This window comes from Oncorhynchus mykiss, chromosome 30, assembly GCF_057628025.1.
Source record: "Oncorhynchus mykiss isolate SJ-2025 chromosome 30, ASM5762802v1, whole genome shotgun sequence".
Taxonomy (NCBI): Eukaryota; Metazoa; Chordata; class Actinopteri; order Salmoniformes; family Salmonidae; genus Oncorhynchus; species Oncorhynchus mykiss.
In genome coordinates, this window is record NC_143051.1 from 35,285,671 (window position 1) to 35,309,867 (window position 24,197).

The 24,197-nt window shown below is 41.1% G+C and overlaps 1 protein-coding gene across 1 annotated transcript in view; it reads left to right on the forward strand.

The window, feature by feature from the left end:
- The window catches only part of LOC110489254 (uncharacterized), a 62,724-nt gene that overhangs the window by 15,205 nt on the left and 23,322 nt on the right, over positions 1-24,197 (forward strand). The window contains exon 5 of the mRNA XM_036971109.2: positions 1-24,197. This exon is cut by the window's right edge and continues 23,322 nt beyond it. Coding sequence (XP_036827004.2) covers positions 1-24,197 — 24,197 coding nt within the window.

The window sequence follows — 24,197 nt, forward strand, 5'->3', positions numbered from 1 at the left end:
GATATGATGGAGTCTATGAAAGCTGAGCTTGACAGACAGAAAGAGGGAAAAAACAGAAGGAAAAAAGAAATGCCAATGATGAAGACCACGGTCCAGAGGCCACAGGATGAAACAGAGAAAGCCTACCTTGGAGATACAACAACTGAGATACCATTTGAGTCACAAGAGCTAAGAACCGCCATTGAAAAAGAAAGAAGAGACTTGGAACGCAGAGAGAAAATGATTATGAGAGAGAAGTATGACCTGGAAAAGTCAAAAGCCGAGTTTGAGAAGGAAAAGGCGGGGATGGAGAACATGATCACAAAACAACGAGAGGAGAGCAGACAAATGATTGAGGACATAGAAAAGAAAAAAGAAAATCTCGAGCAAATGGATGCAGAGATGCAAAGGAAAAGACAGGTCATCGTAAGGGAAATGCAATATAAAACACAAAAGATGCAGGATTTAAAAAAAGCAAAAGATAAATTTAAACAAACGCAAGTTAAATTTAGCAAAGAGAAAATTGAAATGGGAAACATCAAAAAGGCTACCTTGGCGGAAAGAAATAAACTAGCAGTAGAGCAAGCTTACATAGAGAAACGTAAGGAGGAGATGGAAGCCATCCTGGAAACGACAAAGAAGGAGAATGAAGATCTGCTGAACTTAAAAGCTCAAATAGAGGGATGGAAAGAAGACAAAGACGAACGGGGTGAACGCCTGAACAGGGAGAGAAAGGAACTTGAATATCTGAAAAGTAAGATTCAAAAACAAAAAGAGGATACGATAAGAAACAGGAACATTTCGGAAAAAGAGAAAAAGGACTTGGAGCTGATGAGATCTGAAATGCAGAAAGAAAAGGGGAAGATGGAACAAGAGAAGCTTAAGGTACAAGTTGAGAGACAAAAGCTTGAACAAATGAAACTGGAGTTACAGAGAAAGTCCAACGACCTAGATATGATCATAGAAGACACAAAGAGGGAGAAAGTCAGTGCATCACAAATTCCTGTCCAAATACAACAACAAAAGAACCAAATTGATTGTTTTGTGGAAGAGACAAAGAGGAGTAAAATCGAAGAAGAATTGATGAGCGCTGAAATAAAAAGACAGAAAGAGGAGATAGACAGCAAACAAGACATTCTATCAAATGAGAGAGAAGATCTGAATAAACTCAGAACAGAGGTAAACAATCAGAGAGAAGAGATTGAAAATATCACGCAAGAGCAAATTAAAGAAACATTTCTAATTAATCAGACAAAGACAGAGATGGAAAAAGAGAGATGTGAGATGGACAGAATAAAGAAAATGATAGAGCAGAATATGGATGAGCTAGAGCAGAGAAAGTGTGAGATGAGAAAAGTAGAAAACATAATTATCGAACTGAGAAAAGAAGAAGAGAGTATAACGAATGAGATGAACAGGATGAGAAAGAACACAGAGCAGAAAAGTTTTGAAATGCAGAGACGGTCTGAAGACATGAATCAGCTAATGGATGAGACAAGACGGGAGAGGGGGAAGGTTGAAGAACTGGCTATCCAAACTCAAAAACAAAGAGAAGAAATGGTGGGTTTTATGGAAAAGAACAAACAAAAGCAGAACGAACTGGAACTCATGACTGACAAGATTGAAAGAGAGAAACAAGACATCGAAGACAGTCGGGATGTGCTAACAAAGGAGAGAGAGGAGCTGGAACAAATGAGGAGTGAGATACAGCAACAGAGAGAGGAGACAGAATCTCACATGGAAGACCAAAGGAAAGAGAAAGAACATTTGGAACAAATGACGACGGACATGAAAAAACAGTTGCTAGAGGTGGACAATGACAAGGAAATGATACAAAGCTCAATGGGTGAACTGAGAGTGAAAGAGGCAGAAATGGTGAGAGAAAAAGACAACATGGATAACAAGATGGCTAGGCTCAAAGAGGAAGAGGATAGAATGCGGGAAGAAATAGGAAGGAAGATGGACATCTTAAAGCAGGAAAGTTGTGAAATCAAAAGACTTAGAGATGAAATTGACAGTGAAAAGGACCAGCTGAATGCAAAATTGCTTGAGTTGGAAAAAATGCATGAAGAACTAGATAGAGAGAAGAAGGAAGTGAAAGACAGGAAGGATGAAACACTGAAAGAGAAAGATCAGTTGGAAGAGAGGCGAGGTAAGATAAGTAAGGAGAAAGAGGAATTGGATATCAGTCTTGATCTGATGAAAAGACAAAGGGAAGACTTGATGAGCTTGAAGGCTGAAGCAGAAGTACAGACCGAGCCTATGGAAACAGACTGGAAGGAAAAGCTCACGAGGGAAAGACAACAACTTGAAGATGTAAAGGAGGAGATACAGAAGGAAAAAGAAGCCTTTGAGAGAAAGAAGGGATTGACCGTGAAAGAAAGAGATGAGTTTGATCTGATGAAGTCTGAAACCCAGGGACAATTGGAGGAAATAGAACAAAACAAACAAGACATTCGTGTGGAGAAGGAAAAGCTGGATCAGATCAAAGCTGAGTTAGAAAGACGGTCTGAAGACATCAATCAGCTCATGGATGAGACAAGACGGGAGAGGGGGAAGGTTGACGAACTGGCTGTCCAAACCCAAAAACAAAGAGAAGAAATGGTGGGTTTTATGGAAAAGAACAAACAAAAGCAGAACGAACTGGAACTCATGACTGACAAGATTGAAAGAGAGAAACAAGACATCGAAGACAGTCGGGATGTGCTAACAAAGGAGAGAGTGGAGCTGGAACAAATGAGGAGTGAGATACAGCAACAGAGAGAGGAGACAGAATCTCACATGGAAGACCAAAGGAAAGAGAAAGAACATTTGGAACAAATGACGACGGACATGAAAAAACAGTTGCTAGAGGTGGACAATGACAAGGAAATGATACAAAGCTCAATGGGTGAACTGAGAGTGAAAGAGGCAGAAATGGTGAGAGAAAAAGACAACATGGATAACAAGATGGCTAGGCTCAAAGAGGAAGAGGATAGAATGCGGGAAGAAATAGGAAGGAAGATGGACATCTTAAAGCAGGAAAGTTGTGAAATCAAAAGACTTAGAGATGAAATTGACAGTGAAAAGGACCAGCTGAATGCAAAATTGCTTGAGTTGGAAAAAATGCATGAAGAACTAGATAGAGAGAAGAAGGAAGTGAAAGACAAGAAGGATGAAACACTGAAAGAGAAAGATCAGTTGGAAGAGAGGCGAGGGAAGATAAGTAAGGAGAAAGAGGAATTGGATATCAGTCTTGAACTGATGAAAAGACAAAGGGAAGACTTGATGAGCTTGAAGGCTGAAGCAGAAGTACAGACCGAGCCTATGGAAACAGACTGGAAGGAAAAGCTCACGAGGGAAAGACAACAACTTGAAGATGTAAAGGAGGAGATACAGAAGGAAAAAGAAGCCTTTGAGAGAAAGAAGGGATTGGCCATGAAAGAAAGAGATGAGTTTGATCTGATGAAGTCTGAAACCCAGGGACAATTGGAGGAAATAGAACAAAACAAACAAGACATTCGTGTGGAGAAGGAAAAGCTGGATCAGATCAAAGCTGAGTTAGAAAGACGGTCTGAAGACATCAATCAGCTCATGGTTGAGACAAGACGGGAGAGGGGGAAGGTTGAAGAACTGGCTATCCAAACTAAAAAACAAAGAGAAGAAATGGTGGGTTTTATGGAAAAGAACAAACAAAAGCAAAACGAACTGGAACTCATGACTGACAAGATTGAAAGAGAGAAACAAGACATCGAAGACAGTCGAGATGTGCTAACAAAGGAGAGAGAGGAGCTGGAACAAATGAGGAGTGAGATACAGCAACAGAGAGAGGAGACAGAATCTCACATGGAAGACCAAAGGAAAGAGAAAGAACATTTGGAACAAATGACGACGGACATGAAAAAACAGTTGCTAGAGGTGGACAATGACAAGGAAATGATACAAAGCTCAATGGGTGAACTGAGAGTGAAAGAGGCAGAAATGGTGAGAGAAAAAGACAACATGGATAACAAGATGGCTAGGCTCAAAGAGGAAGAGGATAGAATGCGGGAAGAAATAGGAAGGAAGATGGACATCTTAAAGCAGGAAAGTTGTGAAATCAAAAGACTTAGAGATGAAATTGACAGTGAAAAGGACCAGCTGAATGCAAAATTGCTTGAGTTGGAAAAAATGCATGAAGAACTAGATAGAGAGAAGAAGGAAGTGAAAGACAGGAAGGATGAAACACTGAAAGAGAAAGATCAGTTGGAAGAGAGGCGAGGTAAGATAAGTAAGGAGAAAGAGGAATTGGATATCAGTCTTGAACTGATGAAAAGACAAAGGGAAGACTTGATGAGCTTGAAGGCTGAAGCAGAAGTACAGACCGAGCCTATGGAAACAGACTGGAAGGAAAAGCTCACGAGGGAAAGACAACAACTTGAAGATGTAAAGGAGGAGATAGAGAAGGAAAAAGAAGCCATTGAGAGAAAGAAGGGATTGACCATGAAAGAAAGAGATGAGTTTGATCTGAAGAAGTCTGAAACACAGGGACAATTGGAGGAAATAGAACAAAACAAACAAGACATTCGTGTGGAGAAGGAAAAGCTGGATCAGATCAAAGCTGAGTTAGAAAGACGGTCTGAAGACATCAATCAGCTCATGGATGAGACAAGACGGGAGAGGGAGAAGGTTGAAGAACTGGCTATCCAAACTCAAAAACAAAGAGAAGAAATGGTGGGTTTTATGGAAAAGAACAAACAAAAGCAGAACGAACTGGAACTCATGACTGACAAGATTGAAAGAGAGAAACGAGACATCGAAGACAGTCGGGATGTGCTAACAAAGGAGAGAGATGAGCTGGAACAAATGAGGAGTGAGATACAGCAACAGAGAGAGGAGACAGAATCTCACATGGAAGACCAAAGGAAAGAGAAAGAACATTTGGAACAAATGACGACGGACATGAAAAAACAGTTGCTAGAGGTGGACAATGACAAGGAAATGATACAAAGCTCAATGGGTGAACTGAGAGTGAAAGAGGCAGAAATGGTGAGAGAAAAAGACAACATGGATAACAAGATGGCTAGGCTCAAAGAGGAAGAGGATAGAATGCGGGAAGAAATAGGAAGGAAGATGGACATCTTAAAGCAGGAAAGTTGTGAAATCAAAAGACTTAGAGATGAAATTGACAGTGAAAAGGACCAGCTGAATGCAAAATTGCTTGAGTTGGAAAAAATGCATGAAGAACTAGATAGAGAGAAGAAGGAAGTGAAAGACAGGAAGGATGAAACACTGAAAGAGAAAGATCAGTTGGAAGAGAGGCGAGGTAAGATAAGTAAGGAGAAAGAGGAATTGGATATCAGTCTTGAACTGATGAAAAGACAAAGGGAAGACTTGATGAGCTTGAAGGCTGAAGCAGAAGTACAGACCGAGCCTATGGAAACAGACTGGAAGGAAAAGCTCACGAGGGAAAGACAACAACTTGAAGATGTAAAGGAGGAGATACAGAAGGAAAAAGAAGCCCTTGAGAGAAAGAAGGGATTGACCATGAAAGAAAGAGATGAGTTTGATCTGATGAAGTCTGAAACCCAGGGACAATTGGAGGAAATAGAACAAAACAAACAAGACATTCGTGTGGAGAAGGAAAAGCTGGATCAGATCAAAGCTGAGTTAGAAAGACGGTCTGAAGACATCAATCAGCTCATGGATGAGACAAGACGGGAGAGGGGGAAGGTTGAAGAACTGGCTATCCAAACTCAAAAACAAAGAGAAGAAATGGTGGGTTTTATGGAAAAGAACAAACAAAAGCAGAACGAACTGGAACTCATGACTGACAAGATTGAAAGAGAGAAACAAGACATCGAAGACAGTCGGGATGTGCTAACAAAGGAGAGAGAGGAGCTGGAACAAATGAGGAGTGATATACAGCAACAGAGAGAGGAGACAGAATCTCACATGGAAGACCAAAGGAAAGAGAAAGAACATTTGGAACAAATGACGACGGACATGAAAAAACAGTTGCTAGAGGTGGACAATGACAAGGAAATTATACAAAGCTCAATGGGTGAACTGAGAGTGAAAGAGGCAGAAATGGTGAGAGAAAAAGACAACATGGATAACAAGATGGCTAGGCTCAAAGAGGAAGAGGATAGAATGCGGGAAGAAATAGGAAGGAAGATGGACATCTTAAAGCAGGAAAGTTGTGAAATCAAAAGACTTAGAGATGAAATTGACAGTGAAAAGGACCAGCTGAATGCAAAATTGCTTGAGTTGGAAAAAATGCATGAAGAACTAGATAGAGAGAAGAAGGAAGTGAAAGACAGGAAGGATGAAACACTGAAAGAGAAAGATCAGTTGGAAGAGAGGCGAGGTAAGATAAGTAAGGAGAAAGAGGAATTGGATATCAGTCTTGAACTGATGAAAAGACAAAGGGAAGACTTGATGAGCTTGAAGGCTGAAGCAGAAGTACAGACCGAGCCTATGGAAACAGACTGGAAGGAAAAGCTCACGATGGAAAGACAACAACTTGAAGATGTAAAGGAGGAGATACAGAAGGAAAAAGAAGCCTTTGAGAGAAAGAAGGGATTGACCATGAAAGAAAGAGATGAGTTTGATCTGATGAAGTCTGAAACCCAGGGACAATTGGAGGAAATAGAACAAAACAAACAAGACATTCGTGTGGAGAAGGAAAAGGTGGATCAGATCAAAGCTGAGTTAGAAAGACGGTCTGAAGACATCAATCAGCTCATGGATGAGACAAGACAGGAGAGGGGGAAGGTTGAAGAACTGGCTATCCAAACTCAAAAACAAAGAGAAGACATGGTGGGTTTTATGGAAAAGAACAAACAAAAGCAGAACGAACTGGAACTCATGACTGACAAGATTGAAAGAGAGAAACAAGACATCGAAGACAGTCGGGATGTGCTAACAAAGGAGAGAGAGGAGCTGGAACAAATGAGGAGTGAGATACAGCAACAGAGAGAGGAGACAGAATCTCACATGGAAGACCAAAGGAAAGAGAAAGAACATTTGGAACAAATGACGACGGACATGAAAAAACAGTTGCTAGAGGTGGACAATGACAAGGAAATGATACAAAGCTCAATGGGTGAACTGAGAGTGAAAGAGGCAGAAATGGTGAGAGAAAAAGACAACATGGATAACAAGATGGCTAGGCTCAAAGAGGAAGAGGATAGAATGCGGGAAGAAATAGGAAGGAAGATGGACATCTTAAAGCAGGAAAGTTGTGAAATCAAAAGACTTAGAGATGAAATTGACAGTGAAAAGGACCAGCTGTATGCAAAATTGCTTGAGTTGGAAAAAATGCATGAAGAACTAGATAGAGAGAAGAAGGAAGTGAAAGACAGGAAGGATGAAACACTGAAAGAGAAAGATCAGTTGGAAGAGAGGCGAGGTAAGATAAGTAAGGAGAAAGAGGAATTGGATATCAGTCTTGAACTGATGAAAAGACAAAGGGAAGACTTGATGAGCTTGAAGGATGAAGCAGAAGTACAGACCGAGCCTATGGAAACAGACTGGAAGGAAAAGCTCACGAGGGAAAGACAACAACTTGAAGATGTAAAGGAGGAGATACAGAAGGAAAAAGAAGCCTTTGAGAGAAAGAAGGGATTGACCATGAAAGAAAGAGATGAGTTTGATCTGATGAAGTCTGAAACCCAGGGACAATTGGAGGAAATAGAACAAAACAAACAAGACATTCGTGTGGAGAAGGAAAAGCTGGATCAGATCAAAGCTGAGTTAGAAAGACGGTCTGAAGACATCAATCAGCTCATGGATGAGACAAGACAGGAGAGGGGGAAGGTTGAAGAACTGGCTATCCAAACTCAAAAACAAAGAGAAGAAATGGTGGGTTTTATGGAAAAGAACAAACAAAAGCAGAACGAACTGGAACTCATGACTGACAAGATTGAAAGAGAGAAACAAGACATCGAAGACAGTCGGGATGTGCTAACAAAGGAGAGAGAGGAGCTGGAACAAATGAGGAGTGAGATACAGCAACAGAGAGAGGAGACAGAATCTCACATGGAAGACCAAAGGAAAGAGAAAGAACATTTGGAACAAATGACGACGGACATGAAAAAACAGTTGCTAGAGGTGGACAATGACAAGGAAATGATACAAAGCTCAATGGGTGAACTGAGAGTGAAAGAGGCAGAAATGGTGAGAGAAAAAGACAACATGGATAACAAGATGGCTAGGCTCAAAGAGGAAGAGGATAGAATGCGGGAAGAAATAGGAAGGAAGATGGACATCTTAAAGCAGGAAAGTTGTGAAATCAAAAGACTTAGAGATGAAATTGACAGTGAAAAGGACCAGCTGTATGCAAAATTGCTTGAGTTGGAAAAAATGCATGAAGAACTAGATAGAGAGAAGAAGGAAGTGAAAGACAGGAAGGATGAAACACTGAAAGAGAAAGATCAGTTGGAAGAGAGGCGAGGTAAGATAAGTAAGGAGAAAGAGGAATTGGATATCAGTCTTGAACTGATGAAAAGACAAAGGGAAGACTTGATGAGCTTGAAGGATGAAGCAGAAGTACAGACCGAGCCTATGGAAACAGACTGGAAGGAAAAGCTCACGAGGGAAAGACAACAACTTGAAGATGTAAAGGAGGAGATACAGAAGGAAAAAGAAGCCTTTGAGAGAAAGAAGGGATTGACCATGAAAGAAAGAGATGAGTTTGATCTGATGAAGTCTGAAACCCAGGGACAATTGGAGGAAATAGAACAAAACAAACAAGACATTCGTGTGGAGAAGGAAAAGCTGGATCAGATCAAAGCTGAGTTAGAAAGACGGTCTGAAGACATCAATCAGCTCATGGATGAGACAAGACAGGAGAGGGGGAAGGTTGAAGAACTGGCTATCCAAACTCAAAAACAAAGAGAAGAAATGGTGGGTTTTATGGAAAAGAACAAACAAAAGCAGAACGAACTGGAACTCATGACTGACAAGATTGAAAGAGAGAAACGAGACATCGAAGACAGTCGGGATGTGCTAACAAAGGAGAGAGAGGAGCTGGAACAAATGAGGAGTGAGATACAGCAACAGAGAGAGGAGACAGAATCTCACATGGAAGACCAAAGGAAAGAGAAAGAACATTTGGAACAAATGACGACGGACATGAAAAAACAGTTGCTAGAGGTGGACAATGACAAGGAAATGATACAAAGCTCAATGGGTGAACTGAGAGTGAAAGAGGCAGAAATGGTGAGAGAAAAAGACAACATGGATAACAAGATGGCTAGGCTCAAAGAGGAAGAGGATAGAATGCGGGAAGAAATAGGAAGGAAGATGGACATCTTAAAGCAGGAAAGTTGTGAAATCAAAAGACTTAGAGATGAAATTGACAGTGAAAAGGACCAGCTGTATGCAAAATTGCTTGAGTTGGAAAAAATGCATGAAGAACTAGATAGAGAGAAGAAGGAAGTGAAAGACAGGAAGGATGAAACACTGAAAGAGAAAGATCAGTTGGAAGAGAGGCGAGGTAAGATAAGTAAGGAGAAAGAGGAATTGGATATCAGTCTTGAACTGATGAAAAGACAAAGGGAAGACTTGATGAGCTTGAAGGATGAAGCAGAAGTACAGACCGAGCCTATGGAAACAGACTGGAAGGAAAAGCTCACGAGGGAAAGACAACAACTTGAAGATGTAAAGGAGGAGATACAGAAGGAAAAAGAAGCCTTTGAGAGAAAGAAGGGATTGACCATGAAAGAAAGAGATGAGTTTGATCTGATGAAGTCTGAAACCCAGGGACAATTGGAGGAAATAGAACAAAACAAACAAGACATTCGTGTGGAGAAGGAAAAGCTGGATCAGATCAAAGCTGAGTTAGAAAGACGGTCTGAAGACATCAATCAGCTCATGGATGAGACAAGACGGGAGAGGGGGAAGGTTGAAGAACTGGCTATCCAAACTCAAAAACAAAGAGAAGAAATGGTGGGTTTTATGGAAAAGAACAAACAAAAGCAGAACGAACTGGATCTCATGACTGACAAGATTGAAAGAGAGAAACAAGACATCGAAGACAGTCGGGATGTGCTAACAAAGGAGAGAGAGGAGCTGGAACAAATGAGGAGTGAGATACAGCAACAGAGAGAGGAGACAGAATCTCACATGGAAGACCAAAGGAAAGAGAAAGAACATTTGGAACAAATGACGACGGACATGAAAAAACAGTTGCTAGAGGTGGACAATGACAAGGAAATGATACAAAGCTCAATGGGTGAACTGAGAGTGAAAGAGGCAGAAATGGTGAGAGAAAAAGACAACATGGATAACAAGATGGCTAGGCTCAAAGAGGAAGAGGATAGAATGCGGGAAGAAATAGGAAGGAAGATGGACATCTTAAAGCAGGAAAGTTGTGAAATCAAAAGACTTAGAGATGAAATTGACAGTGAAAAGGACCAGCTGTATGCAAAATTGCTTGAGTTGGAAAAAATGCATGAAGAACTAGATAGAGAGAAGAAGGAAGTGAAAGACAGGAAGGATGAAACACTGAAAGAGAAAGATCAGTTGGAAGAGAGGCGAGGTAAGATAAGTAAGGAGAAAGAGGAATTGGATATCAGTCTTGAACTGATGAAAAGACAAAGGGAAGACTTGATGAGCTTGAAGGCTGAAGCAGAAGTACAGACCGAGCCTATGGAAACAGACTGGAAGGAAAAGCTCACGAGGGAAAGACAACAACTTGAAGATGTAAAGGAGGAGATACAGAAGGAAAAAGAAGCCCTTGAGAGAAAGAAGGGATTGACCATGAAAGAAAGAGATGAGTTTGATCTGATGAAGTCTGAAACCCAGGGACAATTGGAGGAAATAGAACAAAACAAACAAGACATTCGTGTGGAGAAGGAAAAGCTGGATCAGATCAAAGCTGAGTTAGAAAGACGGTCTGAAGACATCAATCAGCTCATGGATGAGACAAGACGGGAGAGGGGGAAGGTTGAAGAACTGGCTATCCAAACTCAAAAACAAAGAGAAGAAATGGTGGGTTTTATGGAAAAGAACAAACAAAAGCAGAACGAACTGGATCTCATGACTGACAAGATTGAAAGAGAGAAACAAGACATCGAAGACAGTCGGGATGTGCTAACAAAGGAGAGAGAGGAGCTGGAACAAATGAGGAGTGAGATACAGCAACAGAGAGAGGAGACAGAATCTCACATGGAAGACCAAAGGAAAGAGAAAGAACATTTGGAACAAATGACGACGGACATGAAAAAACAGTTGCTAGAGGTGGACAATGACAAGGAAATGATACAAAGCTCAATGGGTGAACTGAGAGTGAAAGAGGCAGAAATGGTGAGAGAAAAAGACAACATGGATAACAAGATGGCTAGGCTCAAAGAGGAAGAGGATAGAATGCGGGAAGAAATAGGAAGGAAGATGGACATCTTAAAGCAGGAAAGTTGTGAAATCAAAAGACTTAGAGATGAAATTGACAGTGAAAAGGACCAGCTGTATGCAAAATTGCTTGAGTTGGAAAAAATGCATGAAGAACTAGATAGAGAGAAGAAGGAAGTGAAAGACAGGAAGGATGAAACACTGAAAGAGAAAGATCAGTTGGAAGAGAGGCGAGGTAAGATAAGTAAGGAGAAAGAGGAATTGGATATCAGTCTTGAACTGATGAAAAGACAAAGGGAAGACTTGATGAGCTTGAAGGCTGAAGCAGAAGTACAGACCGAGCCTATGGAAACAGACTGGAAGGAAAAGCTCACGAGGGAAAGACAACAACTTGAAGATGTAAAGGAGGAGATACAGAAGGAAAAAGAAACCTTTGAGAGAAAGAAGGGATTGACCATGAAAGAAAGAGATGAGTTTGATCTGATGAAGTCTGAAACCCAGGGACAATTGGAGGAAATAGAACAAAACAAACAAGACATTCGTGTGGAGAAGGAAAAGCTGGATCAGATCAAAGCTGAGTTAGAAAGACGGTCTGAAGACATCAATCAGCTCATGGATGAGACAAGACGGGAGAGGGGGAAGGTTGAAGAACTGGCTATCCAAACTCAAAAACAAAGAGAAGAAATGGTGGGTTTTATGGAAAAGAACAAACAAAAGCAGAACGAACTGGATCTCATGACTGACAAGATTGAAAGAGAGAAACAAGACATCGAAGACAGTCGGGATGTGCTAACAAAGGAGAGAGAGGAGCTGGAACAAATGAGGAGTGAGATACAGCAACAGAGAGAGGAGACAGAATCTCACATGGAAGACCAAAGGAAAGAGAAAGAACATTTGGAACAAATGACGACGGACATGAAAAAACAGTTGCTAGAGGTGGACAATGACAAGGAAATGATACAAAGCTCAATGGGTGAACTGAGAGTGAAAGAGGCAGAAATGGTGAGAGAAAAAGACAACATGGATAACAAGATGGCTAGGCTCAAAGAGGAAGAGGATAGAATGCGGGAAGAAATAGGAAGGAAGATGGACATCTTAAAGCAGGAAAGTTGTGAAATCAAAAGACTTAGAGATGAAATTGACAGTGAAAAGGACCAGCTGTATGCAAAATTGCTTGAGTTGGAAAAAATGCATGAAGAACTAGATAGAGAGAAGAAGGAAGTGAAAGACAGGAAGGATGAAACACTGAAAGAGAAAGATCAGTTGGAAGAGAGGCGAGGTAAGATAAGTAAGGAGAAAGAGGAATTGGATATCAGTCTTGAACTGATGAAAAGACAAAGGGAAGACTTGATGAGCTTGAAGGCTGAAGCAGAAGTACAGACCGAGCCTATGGAAACAGACTGGAAGGAAAAGCTCACGAGGGAAAGACAACAACTTGAAGATGTAAAGGAGGAGATACAGAAGGAAAAAGAAGCCCTTGAGAGAAAGAAGGGATTGACCATGAAAGAAAGAGATGAGTTTGATCTGATGAAGTCTGAAACCCAGGGACAATTGGAGGAAATAGAACAAAACAAACAAGACATTCGTGTGGAGAAGGAAAAGCTGGATCAGATCAAAGCTGAGTTAGAAAGACGGTCTGAAGACATCAATCAGCTCATGGATGAGACAAGACGGGAGAGGGGGAAGGTTGAAGAACTGGCTATCCAAACTCAAAAACAAAGAGAAGAAATGGTGGGTTTTATGGAAAAGAACAAACAAAAGCAGAACGAACTGGAACTCATGACTGACAAGATTGAAAGAGAGAAACAAGACATCGAAGACAGTCGGGATGTGCTAACAAAGGAGAGAGAGGAGCTGGAACAAATGAGGAGTGAGATACAGCAACAGAGAGAGGAGACAGAATCTCACATGGAAGACCAAAGGAAAGAGAAAGAACATTTGGAACAAATGACGACGGACATGAAAAAACAGTTGCTAGAGGTGGACAATGACAAGGAAATTATACAAAGCTCAATGGGTGAACTGAGAGTGAAAGAGGCAGAAATGGTGAGAGAAAAAGACAACATGGATAACAAGATGGCTAGGCTCAAAGAGGAAGAGGATAGAATGCGGGAAGAAATAGGAAGGAAGATGGACATCTTAAAGCAGGAAAGTTGTGAAATCAAAAGACTTAGAGATGAAATTGACAGTGAAAAGGACCAGCTGAATGCAAAATTGCTTGAGTTGGAAAAAATGCGTGAAGAACAAGATAGAGAGAAGAAGGAAGTGAAAGACAGGAAGGATGAAACACTGAAAGAGAAAGATCAGTTGGAAGAGAGGCGAGGTAAGATAAGTAAGGAGAAAGAGGAATTGGATATCAGTCTTGAACTGATGAAAAGACAAAGGGAAGACTTGACGAGCTTGAAGGCTGAAGCAGAAGTACAGACCGAACCTATGGAAACAGACTGGAAGGAAAAGCTCACGATGGAAAGACAACAACTTGAAGATGTAAAGGAGGAGATACAGAAGGAAAAAGAAACCTTTGAGAGAAAGAAGGGATTGACCATGAAAGAAAGAGATGAGTTTGATCTGATGAAGTCTGAAACCCAGGGACAATTGGAGGAAATAGAACAAAACAAACAAGACATTCGTGTGGAGAAGGAAAAGCTGGATCAGATCAAAGCTGAGTTAGAAAGACGGTCTGAAGACATCAATCATGTCATGGATGAGACAAGACGGGAGAGGGGGAAGGTTGAAGAACTGGCTATCCAAACTCAAAAACAAAGAGAAGACATGGTGGGTTTTATGGAAAAGAACAAACAAAAGCAGAACGAACTGGAACTCATGAATGACAAGATTGAAAGAGAGAAACAAGACATCGAAGACAGTCGGGATGTGCTAACAAAGGAGAGAGTGGAGCTGGAACAAATGAGGAGTGAGATACAGCAACAGAGAGAGGAGACAGAATCTCACATGGAAGACCAAAGGAAAGAGAAAGAGCATTTGGAACAAATGACGACGGACATGAAAAAACAGTTGCTAGAGGTGGACAATGACAAGGAAATGATACAAAGTTCAATGGGTGAACTGAGAGTGAAAGAGGCAGAAATGGTGAGAGAAAAAGACAACATGGATAACAAGATGGCTAGGCTCAATGAGGAAGAGGATAGAAAGCGGGAAGAAATAGGAAGGAAAATGGACATCTTAAAGCAGGAAAGTTGTGAAATCACAAGACTTAGAGATGAAATTGACAGTGAAAAGGACCAGCTGAATGCAAAATTGCTTGAGTTGGAAAAAATGCGTGAAGAACTAGATAGACAGAAGAAGGAAGTGAAAGACAGGAAGGATGAAACACTGAAAGAGAAAGATCAGTTGGAAGAGAGGCGAGGTAAGATAAGTAAGGAGAAAGAGGAATTGGATATCAGTCTTGAACTGATGAAAAGACAAAGGGAAGACTTGACGAGCTTGAAGGCTGAAGCAGAAGTACAGACCGAACCTATGGAAACAGACTGGAAGGAAAAGCTCACGAGGGAAAGACAACAACTTCAAGATGTAAAAGAGGAGATACAGAAGGAAAAAGAAACCTTTGAGAGAAAGAAGGGATTGACCATGAAAGAAAGAGATGAGTTTGATCTGATGAAGTCTGAAACCCAGGGACAATTGGAGGAAATAGAACAAAACAAACAAGACATTCGTGTGGAGAAGGAAAAGCTGGATCAGATCAAAGCTGAGTTAGAAAGACGGTCTGAAGACATCAATCATGTCATGGATGAGACAAGACGGGAGAGGGGGAAGGTTGAAGAACTGGCTATCCAAACTCAAAAACAAAGAGAAGACATGGTGGGTTTTATGGAAAAGAACAAACAAAAGCAGAACGAACTGGAACTCATGAATGACAAGATTGAAAGAGAGAAACAAGACATCGAAGACAGTCGGGATGTGCTAACAAAGGAGAGAGTGGAGCTGGAACAAATGAGGAGTGAGATACAGCAACAGAGAGAGGAGACAGAATCTCACATGGAAGACCAAAGGAAAGAGAAAGAGCATTTGGAACAAATGACGACGGACATGAAAAAACAGTTGCTAGAGGTGGACAATGACAAGGAAATGATACAAAGCTCAATGGGTGAACTGAGAGTGAAAGAGGCAGAAATGGTGAGAGAAAAAGACAACATGGATAACAAGATGGCTAGGCTCAAAGAGGAAGAGGATGGAATGCGGGAAGAAATAGGAAGGAAGATGGACATCTTAAAGCAGGAAAGTTGTGAAATCAAAAGACTTAGAGATGAAATTGACAGTGAAAAGGACCAGCTGAATGCAAAATTGCTTGAGTTGGAGAAAATGCGTGAAGAACTAGAAAGAGAGAAGAAGGAAGTGAACAACAGGAAGGATGAAACACTGAAAGAGAAAGATCAGTTGGAAGAGAGGCGAGGTAAGATGAGCAAGGAGAAAGAGGAATTGGATATCAGTCTTGAACTGATGAAAAGACAAGGGGAAGACTTGACGAGCTTGAAGGCTGAAGCAGACGCACAGACCGAGGCTATGGAAACAGACTGGAAGGAAAAGCTCACGATGGAAAGACAACAACTTGAAGATGTAAAGGAGGAGATACAGAAGGAAAAAGAAGCCTTTGAGAGAAAGAAGGGATTGACCATGAAAGAAAGAGATGAGTTTGATCTGATGAAGTCTGAAACCCAGGGACAATTGGAGGAAATAGAACAAAACAAACAAGACATTCGTGTGGAGAAGGAAAAGCTGGATCAGATCAAAGCTGAGTTAGAAAGACGGTCTGAAGACATCAATCAGCTCATGGATGAGACAAGACGGGAGAGGGGGAAGGTTGAAGAACTGGCTATCCAAACTCAAAAACAAAGAGAAGAAATGGTGGGTTTTATGGAAAAGAACAAACAAAAGCAGAACGAACTGGAACTCATGAATGACAAGATTGAAAGAGAGAAACAAGACATCGAAGAAAGTTGGGATGTGCTAACAAAGGAGAGAGAGGAGCTGGAACAAATGAGGAGTGAGATACAGCAACAGAGAGAGGAGACAGAATCTCACATGGAAGACCAAAGGAAAGAGAAAGAACATTTGGAACAAATGACGACGGACATGAAAAAACAGTTGCTAAAGGTGGACAATGACAAGGAAATGATACAAAGCTCAATGTGTGAACTGAGAGTGAAAGAGGCAGAAATGGTGAGAGAAAAAGACAACATGGATAACAAGATGGCTAGGCTCAAAGAGGAAGAGGATGGAATGCGGGAAGAAATAGGAAGGAAGATGGACATCTTAAAGCAGGAAAGTTGTGAAACCAAAAGACTAAGAGATGAAATTGACAGTGAAAAGGACCAGCTGAATGCAAAATTGCTTGAGTTGGAAAAAATGCGTGAAGAACTAGATAGAGAGAAGAAGGAAGTGAAAGACAGGAAGGATGAAACACTGAAAGAGAAAGATCAGTTGGAAGAGAGGCGAGGTAAGATAAGTAAGGAGAAAGAGGAATTGGATATCAGTCTTGAACTGATGAAAAGACAAAGGGAAGACTTGACAAGCTTGAAGGCTGAAGCAGAAGTACAGACCGAACCTATGGAAACAGACTGGAAGGAAAAGCTCACGATGGAAAGACAACAACTTGAAGATGTAAAGGAGGAGATACAGAAGGAAAAAGAAGCCTTTGAGAGAAAGAAGGGTTTGACCATGAAAGAAAGAGATGAGTTTGATCTGATGAAGTCTGAAACACAGGGACAATTGGAGGAAATAGAACAAAACAAACAAGACATTCGTGTGGAGAAGGAAAAGCTGGATCAGATCAAAGCTGAGTTAGAAAGACGGTCTGAAGACATCAATCAGCTCATGGATGAGACAAGACGGGAGAGGGGGAAGGTTGAAGAACTGGCTATCCAAACTCAAAAACAAAGAGAAAAGAACAAACAAAAGCAGAACGAACTGGAACTCATGAATGACAAGATTGAAAGAGAGAAACAAGACATCGAAGACAGTCGGGATGTGCTAACAAAGGAGAGAGTGGAGCTGGAACAAATGAGGAGTGAGATACAGCAACAGAGAGAGGAGACAGAATCTCACATGGAAGACCAAAGGAAAGAGAAAGAGCATTTGGAACAAATGACGACGGACATGAAAAAACAGTTGCTAGAGGTGGACAATGACAAGGAAATGATACAAAGCTCAATGGGTGAACTGAGAGTGAAAGAGGCAGAAATGGTGAGAGAAAAAGACAACATGGATAACAAGATGGCTAGGCTCAAAGAGGAAGAGGATGGAATGCGGGAAGAAATAGGAAGGAAGATGGACATCTTAAAGCAGGAAAGTTGTGAAATCAAAAGACTTAGAGATGAAATTGACAGTGAAAAGGACCAGCTGAATGCAAAATTGCTTGAGTTGGAGAAAATGCGTGAAGAACTAGAAAGAGAGAAGAAGGAAGTGAACAACAGGAAGGATGAAACACTGAAAGAGAAAGATCAGTTGGAAGAGAGGCGAGGTAAGATGAGCAAGGAGAAAGAGGAATTGGATATCAGTCTTGAACTGATGAAAAGACAAAGGGAAGACTTGACAAGCTTGAAGGCTGAAGCAGAAGTACAGACCGAACCTATGGAAACAGACTGGAAGGAAAAGCTCACGATGGAAAGACAACAACTTGAAGATGTAAAGGAGGAGATACAGAAGGAAAAAGAAGCCTTTGAGAGAAAGAAGGGTTTGACCATGAAAGAAAGAGATGAGTTTGATCTGATGAAGTCTGAAACACAGGGACAATTGGAGGAAATAGAACAAAACAAACAAGACATTCGTGTGGAGAAGGAAAAGCTGGATCAGATCAAAGCTGAGTTAGAAAGACGGTCTGAAGACATCAATCAGCTCATGGATGAGACAAGACGGGAGAGGGGGAAGGTTGAAGAACTGGCTATCCAAACTCAAAAACAAAGAGAAGAAATGGTGGGTTTTATGGAAAAGAACAAACAAAAGCAGAACGAACTGGAACTCATGAATGACAAGATTGAAAGAGAGAAACAAGACATCGAAGACAGTCGGGATGTGCTAACAAAGGAGAGAGAGGAGCTGGAACAAATGAGGAGTGAGATACAGCAACAAAAAGAGGAGACAGAATCTCACATGGAAGACCAAAGGAAAGAGAAAGAACATTTGGAACAAATGACGACAGACATGAAAAAACAGTTGCTAGAGGTGGACAATGACAAGGAAATGATACAAAGTTCAATGGGTGAACTGAGAGTGAAAGAGGCAGAAATGGTGAGAGAAAAAGACAACATGGATAACAAGATGGCTAGGCTCAAAGAGGAAGAGGATGGAATGCGGGAAGAAATAGGAAGGAAGATGGACATCTTAAAGCAGGAAAATTGTGAAATCAAAAGACTTAGAGATGAAATTGACAGTGAAAAGGACCAGCTGAATGCAAAATTGCTTGAGTTGGAGAAAATGCATGAAGAACTAGAAAGAGAGAAGAAGGAAGTGAACAACAGGAAGGATGAAACACTGAAAGAGAAAGATCAGTTGGAAGAGAGGCGAGGTAAGATGAGCAAGGAGAAAGAGGAATTGGATATCAGTCTTGAACTGATGAAAAGACAAAGGGAAGACTTGACAAGCTTGAAGGCTGAAGCAGAAGTACAGACCGAACCTATGGAAACAGACTGGAAGGAAAAGCTCACGATGGAAAGACAACAACTTGAAGATGTAAAGGAGGAGATACAGAAGGAAAAAGAAGCCTTTGAGAGAAAGAAGGGTTTGACCATGAAAGAAAGAGATGAGTTTGATCTGATGAAGTCTGAAACACAGGGACAATTGGAGGAAATAGAACAAAACAAACAAGACATTCGTGTGGAGAAGGAAAAGCTGGATCAGATCAAAGCTGAGTTAGAAAGACGGTCTGAAGACATCAATCAGCTCATGGATGAGACAAGACGGGAGAGGGGGAAGGTTGAAGAACTGGCTATCCAAACTCAAAAACAAAGAGAAGAAATGGTGGGTTTTATGGAAAAGAACAAACAAAAGCAGAACGAACTGGAACTCATGAATGACAAGATTGAAAGAGAGAAACAAGACATCGAAGACAGTCGGGATGTGCTAACAAAGGAGAGAGAGGAGCTGGAACAAATGAGGAGTGAGATACAGCAACAAAAAGAGGAGACAGAATCTCACATGGAAGACCAAAGGAAAGAGAAAGAACATTTGGAACAAATGACGACAGACATGAAAAAACAGTTGCTAGAGGTGGACAATGACAAGGAAATGATACAAAGTTCAATGGGTGAACTGAGAGTGAAAGAGGCAGAAATGGTGAGAGAAAAAGACAACATGGATAACAAGATGGCTAGGCTCAAAGAGGAAGAGGATGGAATGCGGGAAGAAATAGGAAGGAAGATGGACATCTTAAAGCAGGAAAATTGTGAAATCAAAAGACTTAGAGATGAAATTGACAGTGAAAAGGACCAGCTGAATGCAAAATTGCTTGAGTTGGAGAAAATGCATGAAGAACTAGAAAGAGAGAAGAAGGAAGTGAACAACAGGAAGGATGAAACACTGAAAGAGAAAGATCAGTTGGAAGAGAGGCGAGGTAAGATGAGCAAGGAGAAAGAGGAATTGGATATCAGTCTTGAACTGATGAAAAGACAAAGGGAAGACTTGACAAGCTTGAAGGCTGAAGCAGAAGTACAGACCGAACCTATGGAAACAGACTGGAAGGAAAAGCTCACGATGGAAAGACAACAACTTGAAGATGTAAAGGAGGAGATACAGAAGGAAAAAGAAGCCTTTGAGAGAAAGAAGGGTTTGACCATGAAAGAAAGAGATGAGTTTGATCTGATGAAGTCTGAAACACAGGGACAATTGGAGGAAATAGAACAAAACAAACAAGACATTCGTGTGGAGAAGGAAAAGCTGGATCAGATCAAAGCTGAGTTAAAAAGACGGTCTGAAGACATCAATCAGCTCATGGATGAGACAAGACGGGAGAGGGGGAAGGTTGAAGAACTGGCTATCCAAACTCAAAAACAAAGAGAAGAAATGGTGGGTTTTATGGAAAAGAACAAACAAAAGCAGAACGAACTGGAACTCATGAATGACAAGATTGAAAGAGAGAAACAAGACATCGAAGACAGTCGGGATGTGCTAACAAAGGAGAGAGAGGAGCTGGAACAAATGAGGAGTGAGATACAGCAACAAAAAGAGGAGACAGAATCTCACATGGAAGACCAAAGGAAAGAGAAAGAACATTTGGAACAAATGACGACAGACATGAAAAAACAGTTGCTAGAGGTGGACAATGACAAGGAAATGATACAAAGTTCAATGGGTGAACTGAGAGTGAAAGAGGCAGAAATGGTGAGAGAAAAAGACAACATGGATAACAAGATGGCTAGGCTCAAAGAGGAAGAGGATGGAATGCGGGAAGAAATAGGAAGGAAGATGGACATCTTAAAGCAGGAAAATTGTGAAATCAAAAGACTTAGAGATGAAATTGACAGTGAAAAGGACCAGCTGAATGCAAAATTGCTTGAGTTGGAGAAAATGCATGAAGAACTAGAAAGAGAGAAGAAGGAAGTGAACAACAGGAAGGATGAAACACTGAAAGAGAAAGATCAGTTGGAAGAGAGGCGAGGTAAGATGAGCAAGGAGAAAGAGGAATTGGATATCAGTCTTGAACTGATGAAAAGACAAAGGGAAGACTTGACAAGCTTGAAGGCTGAAGCAGAAGTACAGACCGAACCTATGGAAACAGACTGGAAGGAAAAGCTCACGATGGAAAGACAACAACTTGAAGATGTAAAGGAGGAGATACAGAAGGAAAAAGAAGCCTTTGAGAGAAAGAAGGGTTTGACCATGAAAGAAAGAGATGAGTTTGATCTGATGAAGTCTGAAACACAGGGACAATTGGAGGAAATAGAACAAAACAAACAAGACATTCGTGTGGAGAAGGAAAAGCTGGATCAGATCAAAGCTGAGTTAGAAAGACGGTCTGAAGACATCAATCAGCTCATGGATGAGACAAGACGGGAGAGGGGGAAGGTTGAAGAACTGGCTATCCAAACTCAAAAACAAAGAGAAGAAATGGTGGGTTTTATGGAAAAGAACAAACAAAAGCAGAACGAACTGGAACTCATGAATGACAAGATTGAAAGAGAGAAACAAGACATCGAAGACAGTCGGGATGTGCTAACAAAGGAGAGAGAGGAGCTGGAACAAATGAGGAGTGAGATACAGCAACAGAGAGAGGAGACAGAATCTCACATGGAAGACCAAAGGAAAGAGAAAGAGCATTTGGAACAAATGACGACGGACATGAAAAAACAGTTGCTAGAGGTGGACAATGACAAGGAAATGATACAAAGCTCAATGGGTGAACTGAGAGTGAAAGAGGCAGAAATGGTGAGAGAAAAAGACAACATGGATAACAAGATGGCTAGGCTCAAAGAGGAAGAGGATGGAATGCGGGAAGAAATAGGAAGGAAGATGGACATCTTAAAGCAGGAAAGTTGTGAAATCAAAAGACTTAGAGATGAAATTGACAGTGAAAAGGACCAGCTGAATGCAAAATTGCTTGAGTTGGAGAAAATGCGTGAAGAACTAGAAAGAGAGAAGAAGGAAGTGAACAACAGGAAGGATGAAACACTGAAAGAGAAAGATCAGTTGGAAGAGAGGCGAGGTAAGATGAGCAAGGAGAAAGAGGAATTGGATATCAGTCTTGAACTGATGAAAAGACAAGGGGAAGACTTGACGAGCTTGAAGGCTGAAGCAGACGCACAGACCGAGGCTATGGAAACAGACTGGAAGGAAAAGCTCACGATGGAAAGACAACAACTTGAAGATGTAAAGGAGGAGATACAGAAGGAAAAAGAAGCCTTTGAGAGAAAGAAGGGATTGACCATGAAAGAAAGAGATGAGTTTGATCTGATGAAGTCTGAAACCCAGGGACAATTGGAGGAAATAGAACAAAACAAACAAGACATTCGTGTGGAGAAGGAAAAGCTGGATCAGATCAAAGCTGAGTTAGAAAGACGGTCTGAAGACATCAATCAGCTCATGGATGAGACAAGACGGGAGAGGGGGAAGGTTGAAGAACTGGCTATCCAAACTCAAAAACAAAGAGAAGAAATGGTGGGTTTTATGGAAAAGAACAAACAAAAGCAGAACGAACTGGAACTCATGAATGACAAGATTGAAAGAGAGAAACAAGACATCGAAGAAAGTTGGGATGTGCTAACAAAGGAGAGAGAGGAGCTGGAACAAATGAGGAGTGAGATACAGCAACAGAGAGAGGAGACAGAATCTCACATGGAAGACCAAAGGAAAGAGAAAGAACATTTGGAACAAATGACGACAGACATGAAAAAACAGTTGCTAGAGGTGGACAATGACAAGGAAATGATACAAAGTTCAATGGGTGAACTGAGAGTGAAAGAGGCAGAAATGGTGAGAGAAAAAGACAACATGGATAACAAGATGGCTAGGCTCAAAGAGGAAGAGGATGGAATGCGGGAAGAAATAGGAAGGAAGATGGACATCTTAAAGCAGGAAAATTGTGAAATCAAAAGACTTAGAGATGAAATTGACAGTGAAAAGGACCAGCTGAATGCAAAATTGCTTGAGTTGGAGAAAATGCGTGAAGAACTAGAAAGAGAGAAGAAGGAAGTGAACAACAGGAAGGATAAAACACTGAAAGAGAAAGATCAGTTGGAAGAGAGGCGAGGTAAGATGAGCAAGGAGAAAGAGGAATTGGATATCAGTCTTGAACTGATGAAAAGACAAAGGGAAGACTTCACGAGCTTGAAGGCTGAAGCAGAAGCACAGAACGAGGCTATGGAAAAAGACTGGAAGGAAAAGCTCACGATGGAAAGACAACAACTTGAAGATGTAAAGGAGGAGATACAGAAGGAAAAAGAAGCCTTTGAGATAAATAAGGGATTGACCATGAAAGAAAGAGATGAGTTTGATCTGATGAAGTCTGAAACACAGGGACAATTGGAGGAAATAGAACAAAACAAACAAGACATTCGTGTGGAGAAGGAAAAGCTGGATCAGATCAAAGCTGAGTTAGAAAGACGGTCTGAAGACATCAATCAGCTCATGGATGAGACAAGACGGGAGAGGGGGAAGGTTGAAGAACTGGCTATCCAAACTCAAAAACAAAGAGAAGAAATGGTGGGTTTTATGGAAAAGAACAAACAAAAGCAGAACGAACTGGAACTCATGAATGACAAGATTGAAAGAGAGAAACAAGACATCGAAGAAAGTTGGGATGTGCTAACAAAGGAGAGAGAGGAGCTGGAACAAATGAGGAGTGAGATACAGCAACAGAGAGAGGAGACAGAATCTCACATGGAAGACCAAAGGAAAGAGAAAGAACATTTGGAACAAATGACGACGGACATGAAAAAACAGTTGCTAAAGGTGGACAATGACAAGGAAATGATACAAAGCTCAATGTGTGAACTGAGAGTGAAAGAGGCAGAAATGGTGAGAGAAAAAGACAACATGGATAACAAGATGGCTAGGCTCAAAGAGGAAGAGGATGGAATGCGGGAAGAAATAGGAAGGAAGATGGACATCTTAAAGCAGGAAAGTTGTGAAACCAAAAGACTAAGAGATGAAATTGACAGTGAAAAGGACCAGCTGAATGCAAAATTGCTTGAGTTGGAAAAAATGCGTGAAGAACTAGATAGAGAGAAGAAGGAAGTGAAAGACAGGAAGGATGAAACACTGAAAGAGAAAGATCAGTTGGAAGAGAGGCGAGGTAAGATAAGTAAGGAGAAAGAGGAATTGGATATCAGTCTTGAACTGATGAAAAGACAAAGGGAAGACTTGACAAGCTTGAAGGCTGAAGCAGAAGTACAGACCGAACCTATGGAAACAGACTGGAAGGAAAAGCTCACGATGGAAAGACAACAACTTGAAGA